Below are 20,871 nucleotides of genomic sequence, written 5' to 3' on the forward strand. Positions count from 1 at the left end.
GGGCATCCGCTCTTCCCTTCCCATGAGAGAAGGTGGTTGCTCCACCACAAGTGCTTGCAATGTTGTCTGATGTAAAGAAACCGAACGACAATATGTTTTCATACCCGAATTATCGATTTCTCATTATCATTTCTCTGTATGTTGGAACATAAACAACAAAATACACACGTATAAGTTTGCAGCACCAAAAACCAAGACCACGAAGAAGAGATGATATATTGAGATGGTACTTCATCTCAACCTTATCTATCCTTCAACACAGAAAACATAAATTAGTCAATAAAATGAAAGGAAAGAAGTACAACTTGCCAGTCTATCGCTTCTATATCAGGCGACTGACCTCTGTGCAGTGATCTTCCGACGTGAGTTTTCCTATATTTTCGGCCATTCAAAATGCAGCTATTCTACTATCGACAATAAGTGCACCACCTGACCAAAAGGGAAGGGGAGAAGAAACTGGAATTTCCAAAAATATGCTATGTACTACTGAGGCAGGTACTCTTTTTTGCACGGCTAATGACCTTTTTAACTGCGTGCGTTCCTACCAAGAGATTATTTACACAAAGACTGAAGTAGCGGTCAGGATCTGCAAATGAATCTTGATCCGAAAATGTAGTGTTCCTGAACAACTCGTTGGCTACTGTGTTGGCAAAGTGAATGCACCTTCCTGAAGAAAAAAAAATCCTATTCTCTTTGATTCCCGACCTATGTCGTCTCTTGCCTCAGCTTGGAATGTTGGTTTATGTCAAGAAACTGAACTCGATTAAAATAAAAAATAAATAAATAAAAAAGAAAGATTGGGATATTCACTTTGCCATTGCTACATGTGCTACTAAACCCTTCCCTCTGAAGCCCTTGAGGAGAAGTCGTGTGAGCATCTTCTGCCGAGAGCCTTATTTTATCTTTCTCATATTTTGAAAAATAATTTGTACAGTTGGAATTAAATGCCAACTTTCCTGCACCGCGGTGGTCTAGTCTGGAGACCCAGATTCAATTCCCGGGGTGGGTGATCTAAGGTCAGAAATTTTCCAACCTTGTCCATGCATAAAGTGGCTCCAGGGCTCACCCAACCTAGGCATAAGCCTGAAGGGTAAAGCCAACCAGAGCACGGTGCTGATCACATCACCTCCAAAATGGCAGAGATTGAGAATGTGGGGGTCCCCTAAATGTGCTTACATGGCATGTGCTATATGCTCAGGGAATGAAATGCAACATTATAAGCTTTTAAGAGACATACTAGAATGCATTAAAAATAGCCTCAATGCATCGATTGCAATTTCCAGACAACTTTCAAAAATTTTCGGAGAAGTGATGTCCAGGAAACCCTGCCTTGACTACAACTGTGGCACCGGGTGCTGAAAGATAAGTAATTTCAAGAGAAGTTATTGCCAAAATTGCTGCAAGAGCAGATAGGGGAAGGGTGTGGGGCGACCACTTTCACCTGATGATCTTGTGTATGTGTGTGTGTTGATCTCGTTCCCATGGGGGGGGGGGGGGGGCTTATTCAAATGTCTCCGATATTGAAAAATAATGTGCACAGCTACATTGAATAATAGAAAATACTGTGACATTTTACATACTACATACTGTTAGGTCTGTACCTAAGGGGCATAGGCACTGAAATTTGCGAGGATACTGAAATTTACAAAGGCCTGTCTCATTTTTGGTCTCGCTTCGACAAGTCTTGGAGGATCTGGTCTCATCTTATCCCTATTGATAAAAGTTCATCTCACATTCGTCTCGAATTTTTTTCACCTTGAATTTTTGGCATAAGAGGCTCACACTCCATCTGCTCCTGTTGTTCGGAGCCCTTGCCATGTAGTTGTAGATGGAAAGAAGATTTAAAATTAAGCTCTCCTCTGCCCCCTCCTCCCTCACTGCTTTTGCACCAAGGTGCACTGGGTTTATCGTTTCACACCGATTGCACCTTTACGTACAAAGCCTTGTAGGCAGCGGCGGATTACCAAATAGGCCCACTAGGCACATGCCTAGGGGTCGCAAATCTTTTTTCCACAATATCAAGAATAATAAAAAGTGTCCTACGTACACAGTGACAATTTAGACCAATGTTTCAAATCAACGGTTTGCAACACTTTCGCTTCATACGAAAGAAACCTTGATGTATCGGATTTATGTGTTATCAAGAAATGTTTCGTCTGCTCTGCCTCCTTCAGGCACCAATCAATTTGTTTTTAACCCGTGCTGTGGCTTTTATCGCTTACAATGGCAATGCAAGCCGGCCAGCCTTTGTTGATTTGTTTTTGTAAATACATACCCCTCGATCTTCCACTAAGCGTTTGTTAATGGCCAGGCAGGAAAGAAGACTGATTGTTTGAAACTCGCATATGTAACAATGCCAGTCTTCAAAAAAAATAAACACTGCTGATAAGTGAGTGAGTGAGTGAGTGAGTGAGTGAGTGCAGCTTTCGCGTGGACCGCAACTAGTTTTTGTCTTACTGTATTCTCTGGCTGGTGCATTCAGTTTGTTGCTAGTGCGTTTGCGATTTGGTGGGTTTTTTTTTGGTTTTTTTTATGCAGCAGGCAGCATGAAGCAAACAAAGTTAAGTGGGGCGACTTATCGTAAACTTGCAAATGAAAAGCGTAAAAAGAGAAGCAACCTTACAGAAAAAGCTTGGTACAGTGGACACGTTCTTTAGGCAAAAGGAACTGATATGGATCACGAGTGTAGTTATAAAAGTTTTAGAAAACGTAACATTCAACCCGATGAAGTAAGAGACAATGAGGTTGTTCTAACAGGAAGAGAGAAATTTAAAGTTGAGGTGTTTCTTCCTATTCTTGTTAAATTGCATGCTGAATTAATTAGAACAAAAGAAAGCTATAATTAATGTCTGACAACTTCCTGATTTTCAGTAAGTTTCTGCAAAGTTCTTCTTTGTGTCATTTCTGAACGCGCAGCTAACCTTCAGGCTGCATATGAAACTGATCTGGAATCAACCTTTCCAAACGAATGTGTGCATTTTGCGGGGCTTCTGAAGACCAGATGAATCTGTGACTCGCCAGCGGAAATGTTAGCCTTTATATGGAAAGAAAAGCTGCAGTCTGTGTTTCCAAATGTGGACATTGCATTAAGAATATTTTTGTGTACTGCTGTAACAAACTGTTCAGCTGAACGTTCGTTTTCAGCCCTAAAAAGACTGAAGACTTATCTCCATTCAACCATGTATAATAAAAGACTGAACGAGTTATCTATTCTCCACATCGAAGCAGACATCTTGACTGATGGACACATCAACTTTGAAGAACTTATACCTGAGTTTACAGCAACCAAAGTGAGGCGGAAGCGGCTTCATTTATGACTGGTGAGTGGTGAATTTAATTTCTCAATACATTACATAATTTTAGGTATAGCACATGCAGAAAATGAATTGTTTGTTATTGATTTTTATCCTTTGTTTTTTATTTCAGTATGTTCACTAATTTTTATATTAGCCTGTAAAAATACTGCAAATAAGTTACTACTTTTCTTTTGAGAAGGGTGCACATTAAGTTTGTGCCTAAGGGCAACGAGGAAGGTTAATCCGCCACTGCTGGTAGGTCTAAAGGAAAACTGGAACCGGAAGCAGCGAATTCGTACAGGGATAATTCCACATTACACTTGATTTGCAGAGATTTGGCTGTGATTCTGATCTGCATCTGAATCTTTGTGTCATGTACTTCTTGCTGGTAGCAAAAACTTGAGGCTACGTTCTTAAAACTAGCGCAAAAATATTCTTTCCATTTTTTTTCAAAACCAGAAATAAGTTGGAAAGAATTTAGCCTCATTTTAAGCATGCAACCATGGGAAGGGGGGGGGGGGGGGGCAAAAATACTACACTGCTCAAAAGAATTAGGGGATAATGTGAGTTTAGACTTTGCATGGACAGCCAGACGATAGATAGGTATGAAAACCAAGAATGCCAGTCAATGGGAGGCTAACACATGCCAAACAGGCAAGGGAAAGGCCACTTGTGGAACATGAAGGCAAAATTAGTGGTCAACAGCAACATGTTACATGGGACTCACCAACGATGGACTCTGAAAGAGCAATGCCGCCGCATGGAAATGGACCTCTAATATGGTGTGTGGTGTCCAGCAACCGCTAAAACTGTTGCGCATCGCTGTGGCATAGAGAGAATCAGCTTATCCAACAGGTCTTGGGGGATTCTGTGCCACTCCTCGATGAGGACCTGTTCAAGCTCCTGAGGAGTCCGGGGAGGTGTTTGCAGACTTGAAAATACGTCGCCCTAGTGCGTCCCACGCATGCTCAATAGAATTCAGGTCAGGCGAACACGCTGGCCAGTCTATCCACTCGATACCTTTCTCGTCAAGCATGGTGCCCACCAGCTGTACCCGATGAGGTCAAGCATTATCGTCCATAAAAAGGAATATGTCCCCTACCGCTGCAGCGTAAGGTACAACTATGGGTCCCAAGATCTCATCACGGTATCGCACTGCTGTCAGCGATCCATTCCAGACACTGTAGAGGTCTGTACGACCACCGATACTGATGCCGGCCCACACGAGAACTCCACCACCACCAAACGCATGTCGTTCTTGCACAAATTGCGGATTGTTGCGAGTTCCTTTTTCTTGCCACACAACCAGTCGTCAATTATCGGGGTACATGCTGAACCGAGACTCGTCACTGAACAAAACCGATCGCCATTGTTCATGGTTCCACGCACGATAATCTTCTGCAGTGAGGGGCATGCACACCATCGGTCAACAGGCGTACAGGCCTACCTGATGAAGGCAATTCCATATTGTCTGCTTCGACACGCGTCTTCCCGTAGCCACGGTGAACTCACGTTGCAGTTCGGTAGCATTCATTCTGCGGTTCTGATGGGATAGTAATGCCAAATACCGGTCATCTTGTGGGGTTGTTGATGTTGACCGACCCTGCCCATGTCGCCTTCGTACCGTTCTGGTATGCGACATTCCACACGCGCTGCCACAACTTGCTGTGTTTGACCAGTTTCCAGTCGTCCAATTGCTCTCCAAGCAGTGGACTCGCGTACTTCGCGTTGCGGAGGCATCACGTAATCACCCTACAGCAGCACTGCCTTGTTCCAAGTGAACAGGATGACACAGAGAGGGCAGTACTTTTGCCTATTCCACTCTACGCTCAGGTCATGTGATGTGAAACGTCGGTAGCCCTCTGGTGCATATTCTTTTCAACCGACTTTTGTGATTACATAACACTACGATACATACGTTATCATCACAGAGTAACGATTTGTGCATGTTCGTGGCAAATTCCGTCAATATCGCATTATCCTCTAATTCTTTTGAGCAGTGTATATTGCCCCCTTGATGATGAGCGGGGGCCAAGTTGGCCTCCCTGCCCTCCCTGAACTCACTGATCCCACAAACATCATGTATTTGTCCATGATGCATACTTGATATTTTTCTCAAGAAATGAAAACTGGATGTCAGTCTATTTTTTCTATTGAGTGTTGTGTGAAATACCACAGCAAGTGCTTAACAGAGGTTGTTTAAATCTTGAGTCCAGGGAAACTGTCAGTGGTAAAAATTTGTAGACAAATGGGTTACTTGGATCACCTGAGAGTTTATTATGAATTAAAATACCTTCTCTCCAGAGCCAGTGTCTAGAAGGAAAACCTCTGGCCACATCCACATTCCCTTTGTTACTCCCACTGATCCGTCTTTCCATTCAAAACCAGAGAGAGCCTCGGTTCTGTCTTCAAACGCATTCTGGCCTGTGGCCTGAAATGGAAATAAAACATCAAAAGAGTAGAAGTGTACGTACGACATACAATAAAATACATGCAGTTGTCTGAAAAGCAAGGTTCAAATCAATCTTTCAGCCAGTGGCAGAACAGCCTAATCACACAGTCACACAAACAAATCATAGTAACAAATTATATAAACTGATCTTGTGCTCCTAAAACAATAATCGTTTTTCTGCCATTTTGTTTGACTGTCTTGTTCTTTACATGGACGCTAGAATCACCATGTGATTTGAACATCACTTGAGAGAACATCATACTATGGTAATTCTATTCAACTTTGATAAAATTCCATAGATCAGAATCTATAAAAATGTGTATACACTTTTGGGGACCCTCTGTATGATCCTCAATTTTTCACATAGGAGTAAGTCTTACATTTGAATTATGAAATTCTATAGTTCCGGATGAATTTGAATATTATAACAATAATTTTAATTATGCATTACTATAGTTAAAGAGAGTAAAAGTTATGAAAAAAATCCATACATGCTCAAGCAGAGAATTAACTCACCCTTCTCTGGAGATATCTAACAAAAAGGCTCATCAAAAATGATTTTCCAGTTCTCAAAGGTCCAACAACTGATATTGCATAAACTTTAATATTGCCAAGCTCATGATTTAGTAGAATTTTTTGAAGAACATCTTTGTCGAGAGAAAATGCTCCATCTTGACATGCTGCAAATCTCAGAGCACCATTTCCTACAAATGATCCACAAACATTTTAGGTTACACACAATTAAAAACTTCCCTTGAGAAAAGTTGCTAGTATTAATTGCTGATAAAACAGAAATTAAAAAGAAATTCCATGCATGTTAAAACATTTCCTTACAAATTTAAATGCTATCACTGACATTTACATATTTCAACAACTTTTCTCCTCTAAATTTATTATTTAGTAATTGCCCTCCTTTTGTTTACTATTATTAATATAATATTCTAAATGATTGAGTTAATGCCATGCATGGTCTTTTCTACCACTCAACCATGCATATCAACACATTACTATTTGGTCTAGGAATTAATTTGTGCGGCTGGACAAGAGATGGCGTAACGAGCGTATCGTCTCACAGTTCTGTGTATCCACACATGCGTTGAAAACTCCTGTCAGCGCGCATCTTTCATAGTATAGGGCAGTTGATTGATGCATACACAACAGCATTTTGTAGTCAACTGAACATGGTGCAGTTCATGCCAGATAAAGTGTTTTTGCAGGGTGTTCTGCTTCATTACTTTAACATGCAGAAAAGTGCTACCGAAAGTCATCGTATTTTGGTGGAAGTGTATGGTGACCATTCGCTAGCTGAGCGAACGTGTCAGAAGTGGTTTGCACGGTTTAGAAGTGGTGATTTTGGCCTGGAAGACCAAGAGCGACCTGGACAGCCAAAAAAATTTGAAGACGAACAATTGAGAGCATTGCTCGATCAGGATTCGTGTCAAACGCAGGAAGAACTTGCAGAAGCATTAGGCGTTGATCAAACAACAGTTTCCAAATGCCTCAAAGGCATGGGAATGATTCAAAAGATGTCACATTGGGTTCCACATGAATTGAAAGACAGAGACGTTGAAAGACGAAAAACCATTTGTGAATTGCTGCTTCAAAGACAGAAAAGAAAGGGGTTTTTGCATCGCATTGTTACTGGCGATGAGAAGTGGATCCATTACGAGAACCCGAAACGAAATAAGGCCTGGGTGAAGCCAGGTGAACCAGGTCCATCACAACCGAAACGAGATATTCACTGTGCAAAAGTTATGCTGTGCATATGGTGGGATATGAAAGGTGTGGTGTACTCTGAGCTGCTGCAACCGGATGAAACTATTAATGGAGAACGTTATCGACGACAATTAATGAGTTTGAAGCAATCTCTGGCCAGGAAACGACCAGAATGGGAGAACAGACATGATAAACTTATTTTTCAACATGATAACGCTCGCCCACATGTTGCAAAACCGGTCAAAACCTATTTAGAAAATGTCGGATGGGAAGTTTTACCCCACCCGCCGTACTCACCAGACGTTGCTCCTTCGGACTACTACTTGTTCGATTGCATGAATAACGATTTGATTGGACAGCGGTTCACTTCTTCATAAGATATCGAAAAATGGGTCTCTGACTGGATCGCTTCAAAGGATGAGGACTTCTTTCGCCACGGAATCTGTAACTTGCCTGACAGATGGGCGAAAGTGGTGGCTCGCGATGGACAATATTTTTCTTAAGGTATTTATGTATTTTGTGTTTGAACTAAAGCTTCAATGTGTGCGTAACAATCGCACGAATTAATTCCTAGACCAAATACATTAAACACAAAGTATATATGGCCATTGTCCTGCATTATAACCGTGCAGTCTAATGTGTCATGCTTTGGTCTCCAGCTATGGGATGCATGTAGGTTTGAGTATCCTGGGGAAAGGATAACAACTTTTCTCCTGAAATTTTGGCCTGCGTATGGGACTGATGGCCACCCAGCATCGTGAAGAAATTGGAGAGCTACGAATGAGTAGCATAACCTCGTCATGAAAACCTACGACTGGGAGTTCATTGTGCTGACTACACGCCACCCCATAACTGGTTGGATGATCTCCCACCTCGGGTGAATCAGGTAAGAGTGAGGCAGACGGTAGGTAGGCCCAGACCCTAAATTGGCTGTTGCACCACAGGTTATGTTATTATATGGCGATTAGTCATATGCTGGATGCAAACACGAGATGTAATCAATTAACAATTATTCATAGATTAGTATATACTGTAAAATTTGTGACTTGTGTTTGTAGATGTATTTCAAGTCAGTATGTGAAATAACAAATGTAAACTTAACACCTTAAATCAAGTATTTAAATATACATATATATTGTTTATCTATTAATTCAATTGAATTCTTTTGATACATTAGAATCACACACTTGCATTGAGCAAAACAACTACATAGTACAAACAGACATGACATTCTCATCAAGCAATTTTGGCTTCAGCTGATGTTATGTATGCTTTCTCTATACCAGTGGGGATTTCTCTCGGTGTGTAAGTCGTGTGTCAACCGCCAAAGGAAAATGAAATAAAGAAGAAAGTATCTGTACTTTTATGAATTACGATTTTGAGCGTTTTTCTTCAATTGTCAGTCTCGAGCGCCCGGTTGTTTTCAAACGCGGTGCAGCGTGCACTGGTTGTCAGGCAGGCAGATTGGTCCCGCACTGCCAGGACATTGGAGAGGAAATACGTCGTCTTACAACTGCCAAAACATAGGATGACCGTGCATGTGCACCCTGTCACCCACCAGCATGGTTAGCTTCTCAAGGCGTTGTATTTGTTCCCAACGATTTGACTTTCATTCGCCCCGCGTTCCACGCTGTTTTGCTCGTGATTGTTGTGCATTATTTTTTAAACGTGTAATGTGATTATATTAAGATGGAGAATAGTGAAAGTGTTGTGCAAAAGTATTTAAATAATTCATTTTCTTAGCTTTTGTATTCAGAGAAGAAACAAGTGATTGACAGTGGTCGACCATGTCCGAATCTCACGATGTCAACATGTGTTAAAGAAAAAAGTGGTGCTGGAAAAGGTTTTGAGAGACATTTTCGAAAAGAACTCTATGAAATTTCAGACTGGCTTTGCGGGTGTGATGTGGTGAATAAATTTTACTGTTGGACATGTTTTATTATTCTAGACTAAAAAAGGTGTTGGGAATTATCAAGGGTATGCAGATTTGAATTATCTCCATACTGCAGTGAGAAAACACAGTGAGTCTGAATTGCATCTTTATAGTTTCTTTAAAATTAGTAGTTTTGTTGCCACCCCTACTAGAATTGACATTCTTTTGGATACTCAACGAAAAGCTGAAATAGAGCAACACAATAAAAAAGTAAAAAAGAACAGGGGAATATTAAAGAGGTTGATTAACGCTGTCTGCAATTTAGCAAAGCAAGATCTGCCATTCCGAGGCCATGAGGGAAAATGCAGCATCTCTAAATAAGGGCAATTACAAGGAATACCTTATTGCAAGTGCCAAGTTTGATCCCTCATTAAAAGAACATTTATTAAATTCTACAGTTTTTCACGGTACTTTGGCAGGCATTCAAAATGATTTAATAAATTCAGTTTCGGATGTTCCGAGAGATGAAATCTACAATGAAATTCAAAACACAGAATTTGTGGCTATCATGGTCGATGAAACATCAGACATTAGCAAAAAATCTCAGGTGTCAACAGTGTAAAGTTCTTTTCTCGGCCTCACAGAAAAAAGTCATTGAAAGATTTCTTGGATTTCATGACATGAGCACCGACAAAACTGCAGGAGCTCTTTTTAGTCACGTGACTGAAATAATGGATAAATATAAGTGTGGGGATAAATTAATTGCCCAGACATACGATGGATATTCTGTAATGAGTGGTCATTTGAATGGCCTTCAAAGTAAAGTTTTGGAAAATTATCCGAAAGCTTTTTTTACGCATTGTTATGTTCATGTTATGAACTTGGTGCTGCAACAATCGTTAGAATGTAACAAAGAGCTTAAGGTGTTGTTTTGTGGTCTTAAATCACTTAAACCTCATTCTCCAAAGAGATTACTCGAACTTTCTGCTTTCATGTCCAGAAAGTTCCCGTCATTAGCTCCTACCAGATGGAATTTTACCTCTAGGCTAGTGTGGACAGTCAATGACAACAGAGAAGCACTGCATATGTTTTTTGAACATGTTAGTGAAAGTGGAGACTTCGATCATTTGACTGCAATGACTCCAAGAGGATTTTCTAGCTTCCAGAAGGATTTTGAAAATATATTTTTAAAAAAGGCTTTATCCAACTTGCTTGCCTTTTCAGACGTATTATTCAGTATATTGTAGTCTAAAAATGTTGATATTTTGTATTGCAGCAATAAAATAACTGAATTTCAACAACAGCTGAAAAAGGAAAGTGAGAATTTCGAAACACTATGGAATTCTATAACTGATGAAGTAGAAGAGGAAGAGGTTGTTGAAATGTAAAGGAGGCGACTGAACAACGAATCACAGAAAGACCCCTGCCTGAGGCTTTACTTTGAAATCATTGATAATATCAGCAACCAGATAACAATTAGATTCGCATCATTTGAAAAATTGCAATATTTTGATTTACTAAATCCCACAAAACAGGGCTGGCTACTTGAATAAAAGAGAAAACTTTCCTCACCATCTCGTACATAAATTGCAGGAAATTTATGGCAGTCTGTTTAATTTAACCAAACTAGAGAATGAACTTTGTTTGGTATGCTTCCACTGAAGGATCAGAGAAAACACCAATTGAGATTGTAAATTATCTACTGGACACGAATCTAGTGGGTGGGTTTACGAAAATATATAAATTAGCAGTGTTGATCGCAACAATTCCTTCCACGATGTCATCTGTCGAGAGATCGTTCTCATCACGGAAGAGGATCCACGCATTCTGCCGATCTACTCAAACTCAGAACCAGATGACGAATTTAAGTCTTATCTCCATCCAGAAAGAATTACTTTCTAAGCTGCGAGAAAGGGATAAATCCAAATTTTATGAGGCGGTGATCAGTGCATTTCTCTCTAAAGAAAGAAGAATAGAGCTGGAATTCAAGTAACTGTAAGTAATGAGCTGTTGATTTTTCAAAATTTACTTTTTGGAAGGATAATTGATTGAACATATTAATTTTCTCCTTACCCTTCAAATATATTAATACTTTAAATGAAGTATTAACTTCATTTAAAATAATTTATGTAATTTAATGTTTTTCTAAATATTTATAAAATTACACCAAAAAGGTACGGAGAAAATTTGTAATATTGGTTCACATAAATGAGAGGGGGAGGGGTTAACATTCCTTCTTTGCCAACGCCTGAAGTTCAGGGTCAGGAAATGCCACTGGGAGTAAGTATATACTAGAATCTACTTTAGATATATCACTGGTTTTATAATTTTATTTTCGGATGTTTTTTGTTATTTTTTATACTATCCCTGTAAAGTATGTATTGAAGTTTGATGCTACATCTTGGGGATTGACAATGCTTTTGCCTTCATGCTTTATTGTTATGTTGTCTTTGTATTTTTCTTTCCCTACTATACCTAGTTCGGTTTTCGCAATACACCACAATGTTTTTTGTTTGTTATTTGAGTCTAGAATCGTATTGCTATTGTAGTCTCTTTTTGCTTTCTTGACTGAGTTTTGAAGCTCTTTTCTTTTTTCTTTTAGATATGCATTGAATGTTTAACTTTTGAATTGGTCTTTGTGTTTATTCATTAAGATGAAATCTTTCCAGTTTTCTTTGATGTTGGGTGTTATCCAACTTAACTTTGTTTCAATGTACAGGGTAATAGTTCAAAGCGTTTGTAGTGGATGGACGTGCTTGAATAGAGCTCCGCGCTTTCACCCCTCAGCTAGCCTGGCATTCTATTCTCCACCGCTGTACGTTGCCACATCTTCCGCCAGGTCAATAGCTTCACCGTGCGGATCTTCGGGGTTGTTATCATGTCCAAGCCTACACTATCAGTTGTTTCGACCAAAGTGGAAGAAATAGGCAAAACTATGGAAGCATTCCAGCAACGGCTTGATGAGTTGCTAGACAACCATGGATCGGTTCAAGAAGATGCTGACCTCCGCAAGTCACTCCTGAACCTCAGAGAGGAGTTTGTGGAATTTAAGAGATCGACGAGCGACTCCATGACAGAGCTTCGGCGAGACCTAGAGAGCATGAACAAGCAGATACGCACGAACACAATTGAAATAGATGACCTAGCGCAGTACTCTAGGAGGAACTGCATTTTGCTGCATGGGGTCCCCGAAACCACCAACGAAGACGTGGACAGCATCGTGCTCCAGACTTTACAAAATAAGCTTCAGTTGCAGCACATCAAGCTCGAGCACGTTGACCGGTGCCACAGGCTTGGCCCTCCGAAAAGATCGTCTGCGGAAGTTTTGAGATCGGGAAAACGTCCCATCATAGTGAAATTTGTAAGCTACCGCTCCAGGAACGAGGTGTGGAAGTCGAAGAAGATGCTAAAGAACTCGTCCCTATTAATTACAGAGTCGCTAACTCCCTACAGACAGAGGGTTTTGCGGGTGGCAAAGGATCGCGTAGGGACACGCAATGCCTGGAGCCAAGACGGGCGCATTTTCGTATCTCACGGAGGTCGTCGCTACCTTATATCTTCCCCCGAGGATCTTGACGTTCTCCCTTGACATGGGGTGCAACGCGAACTGAGTGTGAAGTGTAATGAAGAGCATATGTGACTTTTGTCGTTCTGATACGCTGTGTATGAATAATTGTGTGTGTGACGTGTTCAAATCATGTGTGTTTAGTGTGAGTTTTTTGTCCGGGTTCTTGTTTATGTTATCGTTTTTTAATGTGAGTGTGTGTGTGTCATTCCCTGATGCTTTCCTCCATGCCATATTTAATGTTTTTCTAAATATTTATAAAATTACACCAAAAAGGTACGGAGAAAATTTGTAATATTGGTTCACAAAAATGAGAGGGGGGGGGTTAACATTCCTTCTTTGCCAACGTCTGAAGTTCAGGGTCAGGAGACGCCACTGCTCTATACCCTTCCATACTCTAAGTTGGTGATAAACAGGTGTTATCATCACCCTCAAGGCCATCACTCAGGAATGTGTGCAGAACATAATAACTAAATTAAAACACTGTTTGGATGTGCATTCAACTTAAGTGTTACATCTGAACATTATAGAGCAAAATCATGTAATTTTGCAGTACGTCAAATATTGCAATAGCTCACATTTGAGTTTGCTGCAAAGATTTTCATGGTTTTCCAGTACCATAAGGATAAATGGCAACATCTTTGAACCGGCCAGTTCATGAATGAATCCAACACATATAAAAGGAAACTACTTCCTAAAAGTACACTTTCAATAATACTTCCATACATTACTATGTAAAACTTAAACAGGATTGATCCTTTAAACTATAAAATATCCACACCAAGCCCCAAATGTAAAGATGGAACTCTCAGATTCACATGTTCGCACATCTGCCTAAGAAATTCAAAAACATCACAGCAGAATGTACCATAATCGTGAGAATACAAATGGGATTTTAGAAAAGCAAATACTAAGGTTAATATACAAAGAAAGTCCTACAAGCCAGGTGAATGCAGATACAGATGTTGCTATAAGACATTTTCGTCGGATATGGAAGTTGCTATACGACATTTCCATCAGATGAAGAAGTGGCTAGCACCCTCAAACCATTTGGACGAAGGGTTAAAGTAAAATATATGGTTAAGACTTAACAGTCTTTATGGTATTTCACGTAATGGGTTTCCAATCCTTTCTGGAAATGAACAATGCCTTTTTTATTGCAGGCATGGAGGTTAGTTCATGCTGCAAATCTAATTTCAGGTGCAAAAACTAACAGCCCTAAAATGATGGACAATTAATAGGATCTGCCCTGACAAGGTGTGCCAAAGTCCATGACCAGAGGCTAACTCATAAAATTACTGTATAAGTTACTAGTTTTACTGAAAAACCGCTCTGCAATTCCATGCTTGTGTAATGAAAAACCATGCACCTGGAACCAAAGACCATGATGACCTACTGTGGTTTTAACATTGCCATTTATGAAGGATTGTTTTGCCTACACCCTCCCCCACATTCAGACAAATTTACATTCGTTCTTTAATTATTTTCTTAGCATCTTTAAATATGTAACTATCAATTCATGTAATTTCATTTTCCTTGATGGAAGTTATTGAGTAAAATTTAGAATATTCCTCCCCCCTTCTCAATTTTCAACTGCAGAAAATACATATTTGTAATTGTGACGAGTGTGACACTTCTGAGCCATGACTTTGTGTGACAAATTTTGTGACCGGTGTGACACCATGCACCTTGATTATGGAACAATGTAAAGGCTATGATAATTATCACAAATAGATTCTTCAAACCAAGGTTTGTTTCGGAAATGAAGTAGAATGAAATTTGATTTAATTTCATTTTCTTATGGTATAATACTACATCACAGTCAAACTGAATTAAGTGGAGACATCACACATAAAATCTCATTTCTACTACAAAAAGAAATAGGTTTGAAACAATATGTTATTTAAAAGCCATGAAACTAATGTTTGTATTAATAATTCAAATTCTGCATAGTTTTCCCTATAATTTCATATGTAATAAGTGATATTTTAATAAAAATAACATTAACCTTGTTTGCCCACTTTCACATGGAATGGCTCCTAGCTGAGTTTCTGACCCTCCTCTTTTACAACATGGTTTTATTTTCAGTGTTTGTCATATCTAGGGTGACCAGACACACACATTCAAAAAAGAGGACAAATTCATAAAAAATAGGACACCGCAAAAAATTGCACCACATTTTCCATTACTCACAATTTAAGCAATATTAAAAAATCAGATACTTTTCAGGTAATCTCTTACAATAACTTCCTCTTACCTTTAAGCAAAGAAAGCAATCACCTAATCTGTTATTTAACAAATGACAAAGAATATCTACAATTTGAAGCACATAATTTTACTCCTTCTCTAATTCTTGGATATTAGAATAAAATAGCCCCACAACTGAATGCAAATGTAACAAGTAAGATTTATTTAAACTTATTTCCAAAACCCAATTAAAGGTAGTTTAGAAACATGATTTTAATGCCAGGAACATTTCTAGCACTCTTTCAAAAGCAGGGGAAAGTGACACGCGTTACACTTACCTAATTTTCGTTTCTTCCATCCTTTTCTTGCAAGATCATTGTTGGATTTACACTTTCGCTTCGTTATTTCATGAAATAATCAAAATTCTCACTACGCGTTTCTGTATCGCATGTATAACTCGAAAAGGAACTGCTCGATCTCCGCGCCACAATACCAGGGGTCCCGGATCCTAATTCCGGTCCTGGTATGGGTGTTCTTTGTGAGTGTCTCTTCATCAAAATCATCATATCATCTGTCATACCAATCTTCGCGATTAGCCAAAAGTTGCAGAAAAGCGAATTAAAATAAACCAAATCAATCAATCGAAAAGGAACTGCACAGACTCAGTCGTTAGGGTGTCTGACTACCACGCGAGAGAGAGGTTTGATCCCCGGCGGGGGAGATATGGAATTTTTTCTACATGTTTGAGTGGCTCCGACACTCCCGAGCGTCGTATAAAGTGGATACCTGGCAAATGGGAGTAAAGGCAGCCAGGGGCTTGGTGCTGATCCCATCACCCACACCTTCGGCCGCGATCAACGAAGTGTGGGGCCCTAACTCTACAACCCCTATACGCCTTCATGGCGTGGTGCAAAGCACAAGGGAGCACTTTACTTTTACAGACTATGTCCGTTCCTGCAGTCTCAAAGGGCGAAGCAACGAGTTAGAATAATACTAATGACTAGGGTGTGGAATTTTTTCCTATTTTATTTCTGTGTAGTAAAACAGGCTTTAATGTTTAAGTTCGTTTCATGGTGTTTCTAGTCCGAAAACACATTTTTAAAGTACCAATAAATGCCCATTTTAAGGGTTAGTGCCTATTTCGCTTAATCGTGCCAAAAAATTGCTATTCTTCAATTTTTACATACTTCAGGTTTTTATTACGTGCCTTTGACTTTCCCTACATTGAAGAAAGTTTTATTGATGTTATCTGGTATTTGCCAGATTTGAGGGTCTCAATTGGAACACTGTTTTCATTTTTTTGTCACAGTGCTGCAAATTGTTTTTTCATCATTTGTTCAAATCCGCACAGTTGTAAGCATAAACTATTTTTGTGAGAATTACTTTAACTCACGATTCCCCACAAATGTGAATTTCGATCAAAAGAATATTAATAGTTTGTTACTCGTTAGCGCAATTTTGTGTATAAACTTCAGTGCCAATACAGTATAACTCTATATTGTAAGAAGAAAATTGAAATAAGTTCACATTCATTGCCCATTTTAATGTCTTCTTTTAATTTTAGGGTGCCTATTTTCGTGCATTTTTATAGTACATAGTGACTTTTTAAGTGCTTATTTTCATCATATTGGTGCCCATTTAAGAGGTTTTTAGTGGCTATAAATCCACACCCTACTAATGACTCAGCCGGGAAAGTGATCGTGTTGAGCTCCCAGATGCTATGTGAGCATTGCTCGAATACTTAACACACCCCAAGTGATGATCGTTATGTGTGGAAGCATTCTCTATGCAGCACATTTGCTATGGTCGATGCTATGGTCTTCCAGAAAAGGAGGACATTTACTGATTTCTAAAAAATCCACCCGGACGCCGGACAGACACCTAAAAAGGAGGACATGTCCGGATAAAAGAGGACGTCTGGTCACCCTACTCATATCTTAAATTTAAATTTTAAAAAAAAGATATAGAGGTTTGCAGGCCCGTAGCTAGAATCGATCTCCAGGGGGGTGGAGTGGCTCACAGGTTATCAGGGGGCTTTGTAAAACAAGTCCATTTTTCAAAAGTTTAAGAGTATTGAACTACATTTTTCTACATCTTTTAAAACATCTCGTGAAATGTTAATTGGCTGATACTGAAATCATCCCTTAACTCTGGAGGCACATATACCCTGTCCCAGCTAACTGTAGAGCAGGGCCGTGCCTATCGGCAGAGGAGGAGGAGGAAGAAAATCGAGTGATGAAAGTGTAGGAGCATCCCTGTAATTTGAAAGACTTATTTTCTCACTACACTTAAATTTCATACTATGTGAGGTTCATTGAAAGTGATGGTCTCTGAGTCTGTAAGGTAAACGTCCCTAATTTCGACAATGCTCCTAAGTTCGAAAGGGTATTTGAAAAATCGTAAAAGATAAGGAAACGATGCGATGCAGAAAACCGTGTATGTATCATGCGACAGTGTACATGTTTACCCCATGTCGTGAAAAGGGTGGTTGCACCAGATGAGACATAGCAGCAGCGCGGGAGAAATTGTGACGGCACTATTTGCTAACTGCGAAAAATCAACTGTTTTTTAGTGGATTTTGTAAGATGGTAAGTTTTCTACGTAAGGTTTTTACTAGTTTTGTGTTTCAAAACAAATTACAATACTTTATTATTGTTTTAGAGCCGTTTTCTGAGCTTCCTAGTCTGTTGCGGCAGACAAAGGTTGTTCATGTAACAAAATAAGGGGGCTGTCGAACATGCGAGCACAAAACACGGGTGGTGCACCAAATTTCGACAAGTGTCTAACCTTATTCGAAAATGCACAATGTTGGGTTTTGATGTGCATTGAAAGGCATGTTGTTTACCATTCATAAAAATACCAGTTTCATTGCCCTACGGCAATTGCAACATTAATCCAACAGCGGGGTGTCGTAGTTTGGTGCCGTGCATGTCGAAATTTTGGGACATTCCCTGAAACGTCATTTCTGGGCTCTTTGCATACTATTTCTCTCTTCTGTCATTGCTATTTCCATGAAATCACTCTTTCTTCCTGCGTCACTAAATGTGAGGGACCTGAACTATACAAAATTGCAATAATAATACCAAAGAATGTCACATGTTATAAATACCAAAGAATGTCACATGTTATAATTACGTGTTTATATTGGCTTAATGTGACAAACTGAACTAAAATTCCATGCAAATTAAATTGCCGAATAATGAAAATTTTGTCTTATGCAAGATTTTTTAATGTTCTTAACAATTCTGTGAATATGTTGCACAATTGGCCTGATTAATGATAAATATTACACTGAACTAAAATTTGGCCTCATACAGTACACAATTTTCCTTGTTCTACAATTTTGTGGAAAATGTAGGGGTGTGCAGGACATAATTTTTTGGTTTGGGACAGGAAATATTCAAAATTTCCCGAAGCTCTGGAAATCTCAAATTCTTCACATCAATTTCACTTTAAGTGATTGTTTTTACATTTCTAGTACAAAAAAGGAACAATTATCAATAAGTTCTAGCCATTTACAATGCAGAAAACGTCGAGATTTAACGACTTTTAAAAATGACCATTCGGTATTTCCTTACTGCCCGGGGTCCCAGAAAGTCTGGAATCATTTCCCGATCCCGGTCCCGACTTTTCGGGATCCCGCACACCCATAGAAAAATGTTGCAAAATTGCAACAATGAGAATAAAAGTAAGCTTAATTTTAATTCATTCTCCGATTAAAATCAGTTTTTCGTGATCCTCACAATGAGTAAGAAGGGGACAAGCTTGCTTCTTTCTGAATCCTAAAGGAGGCAAAGTTCTTGCCGAGCGAGGAACGAAGGTTGTACACCGGAGCTGCTTGATAATTAATTTACATTAAACTCAGCCTAATTAGTACCTTACTTTATTTTCTTTTACCCAAGTCCAAAAACTTCCAAGAAAGCAAAGTGAAAGAGAGAAACACTGCCTGCTGTGATTACATCTCCTTAAATGATCAAACACTTTACAAAGGAGGAGGATTGATTTGGTGTCTTAAGTCCACTTTATGCACAGTAAGGCTAATCGGGACTGGACCTACAGCTTAAAGTGGGATCCGAACCACTATATGCCTGCATTGGGGATCGAACCCGGGACCCCTTCATTACAAAGTGACGATGCTCCCACTGCTAACAAAGGAGGAGAAAAAGGGTCAAGTAGAGGAGGCAAAAGAGCTAGAGAGCTGAAGAGACTTGCTGCACAGAACGAGAAGACAAAGAGTTTAGGCAAAAAGGGAAAGAAATGGGTTGAAGTGAGCGACTCAGAATCTTCAGATGAAAGTGCACCGTCATTGAAAGAAAGTGATTCTGACTGGCAAGAGGAGGAGTCAGATGAAATGACATTAGAGATTGTCAATAAAAGTGATGTAAAAGACGGGAATTTAATTCTTGTGGAATTTTTAGGGGGAAAAGAAATGCATCAAAATTTACTTAACTCTGTGTTGTTCAGGAGATCCTGGAAGATGTAATAAAAGTGATGTGGCCAAGAAGGAATTTGTCACCAATGAAAGGGATGTTTCATTCATATCAGACCGTCAAATTATTGGTCGTGTTGAGTTGCCAGATTTGGTAATGAAGGGCGATAGGGTCAGATATGTTTTCAAGAAGAAGAAAAAAAATGTCTAAGAGAGTTAGGTCTTTGATTTTGAGGACTCACACTTAACTTCAGACAAGAAAGTTGTTTTGCATTTGTTTAAAGTTTATGTTAATTAATTATTAGTGTTATATATAATGTTACCAATAACACAGATACCAACAGCATTTGTTCCTTAGCATCTAGGCTTGGCTAAGTAAATGTTATAGTTAGTCCTCAAAATTTTTTCCTTGTTTTTGAAACACCATTGGGAATCACCCTGTAATACAATGTTTCAAAGTTGTAATATAAACGCAAAAAAACATTTTCAGTGCTTTATTTGCTTTGATGTGCCTAGCCTTTGGCATGGTAAGTAATTCATGTTAATATTTTAAATATTGTTAAGCATAAAAGAGGGGTGGGGGTTAACAACATTTTTTTTTGTTCAGTTCATGCCCTGAAAAATCTGTAAATTCAGTTGAATATAATAAAATGCCAATAGAAGGACATGTGCAGTTATTGCATGTAAAATATAAAGAATTGATGAACCTGTCTTAAAATATTATTACATACATAAACTGGTAATATTGTCGTAAAGTAAATATTGCAGACTGACAATTTTTCTGACACCGGCAAAAGCGAAGAGGAGGACTGATCCGGTACCCTCCTGAGGCAACATGAGGAAAGGGCCCTGAGCCCACGCAAGGAAGACTTCGTGTTGCGGCAAAGACTGACGGCGGGAGGAGGAGGCAGGTTATTGCCGCCATGCCTGTTTAGCTGCCACAGTTGCCGGTGATACTTACCGGATACAGATCAGTGTTGCCATATTCAATTGACAGAAAAGAGCTAAGTTGCCTAATCGGGTCTATCTTACTCTGAAGGTGTCCACTCCCACTGGGGAACGATGGTGCAGTGGTAGTGTCACCGCCTTGTAATCACGAGGTCCCGGGTTCGACACCCAGTGGCACAAGTGGTTCGGATCCCACTTTAAACTGTACATCTAGTCCCAATTAGCCTTACTGTGCATAAAGTGGACATAAAACGCCAAATCAAAATTTTAAAAAAATCAAGTCACACTGGGGGAAAGCAAACTACCAAGTGATATTTTGTATTTACACTAAATATCAGCGATTATGAAAGGGCCGATTGAGATACGTTGTCGCAGGAATGCGTTAATTTCGGATTGAAGCAATGT

The 20,871-nt window shown here is 39.4% G+C and overlaps 1 protein-coding gene across 1 annotated transcript in view; it reads right to left on the bottom strand.

Moving 5' to 3' along the window:
- LOC145988878 (uncharacterized) overlaps positions 1-20,871 on the bottom strand; it is a 165,798-nt gene that overhangs the window by 133,644 nt on the left and 11,283 nt on the right. The window contains exons 2-3 of the mRNA XM_083124148.1: positions 6,265-6,452; positions 5,590-5,727 (exon numbers count right to left, since the gene is read on the bottom strand). Of these exons, the coding sequence (XP_082980274.1) occupies positions 5,590-5,727; positions 6,265-6,452 (326 nt within the window). The remainder of the gene's footprint in view (positions 1-5,589; positions 5,728-6,264; positions 6,453-20,871) is intronic.

This window comes from Lepisma saccharinum, chromosome 6 (genome assembly GCF_977018435.1).
Source record: "Lepisma saccharinum chromosome 6, izLepSacc3.1, whole genome shotgun sequence".
NCBI lineage: Eukaryota > Metazoa > Arthropoda > Insecta > Zygentoma > Lepismatidae > Lepisma > Lepisma saccharinum.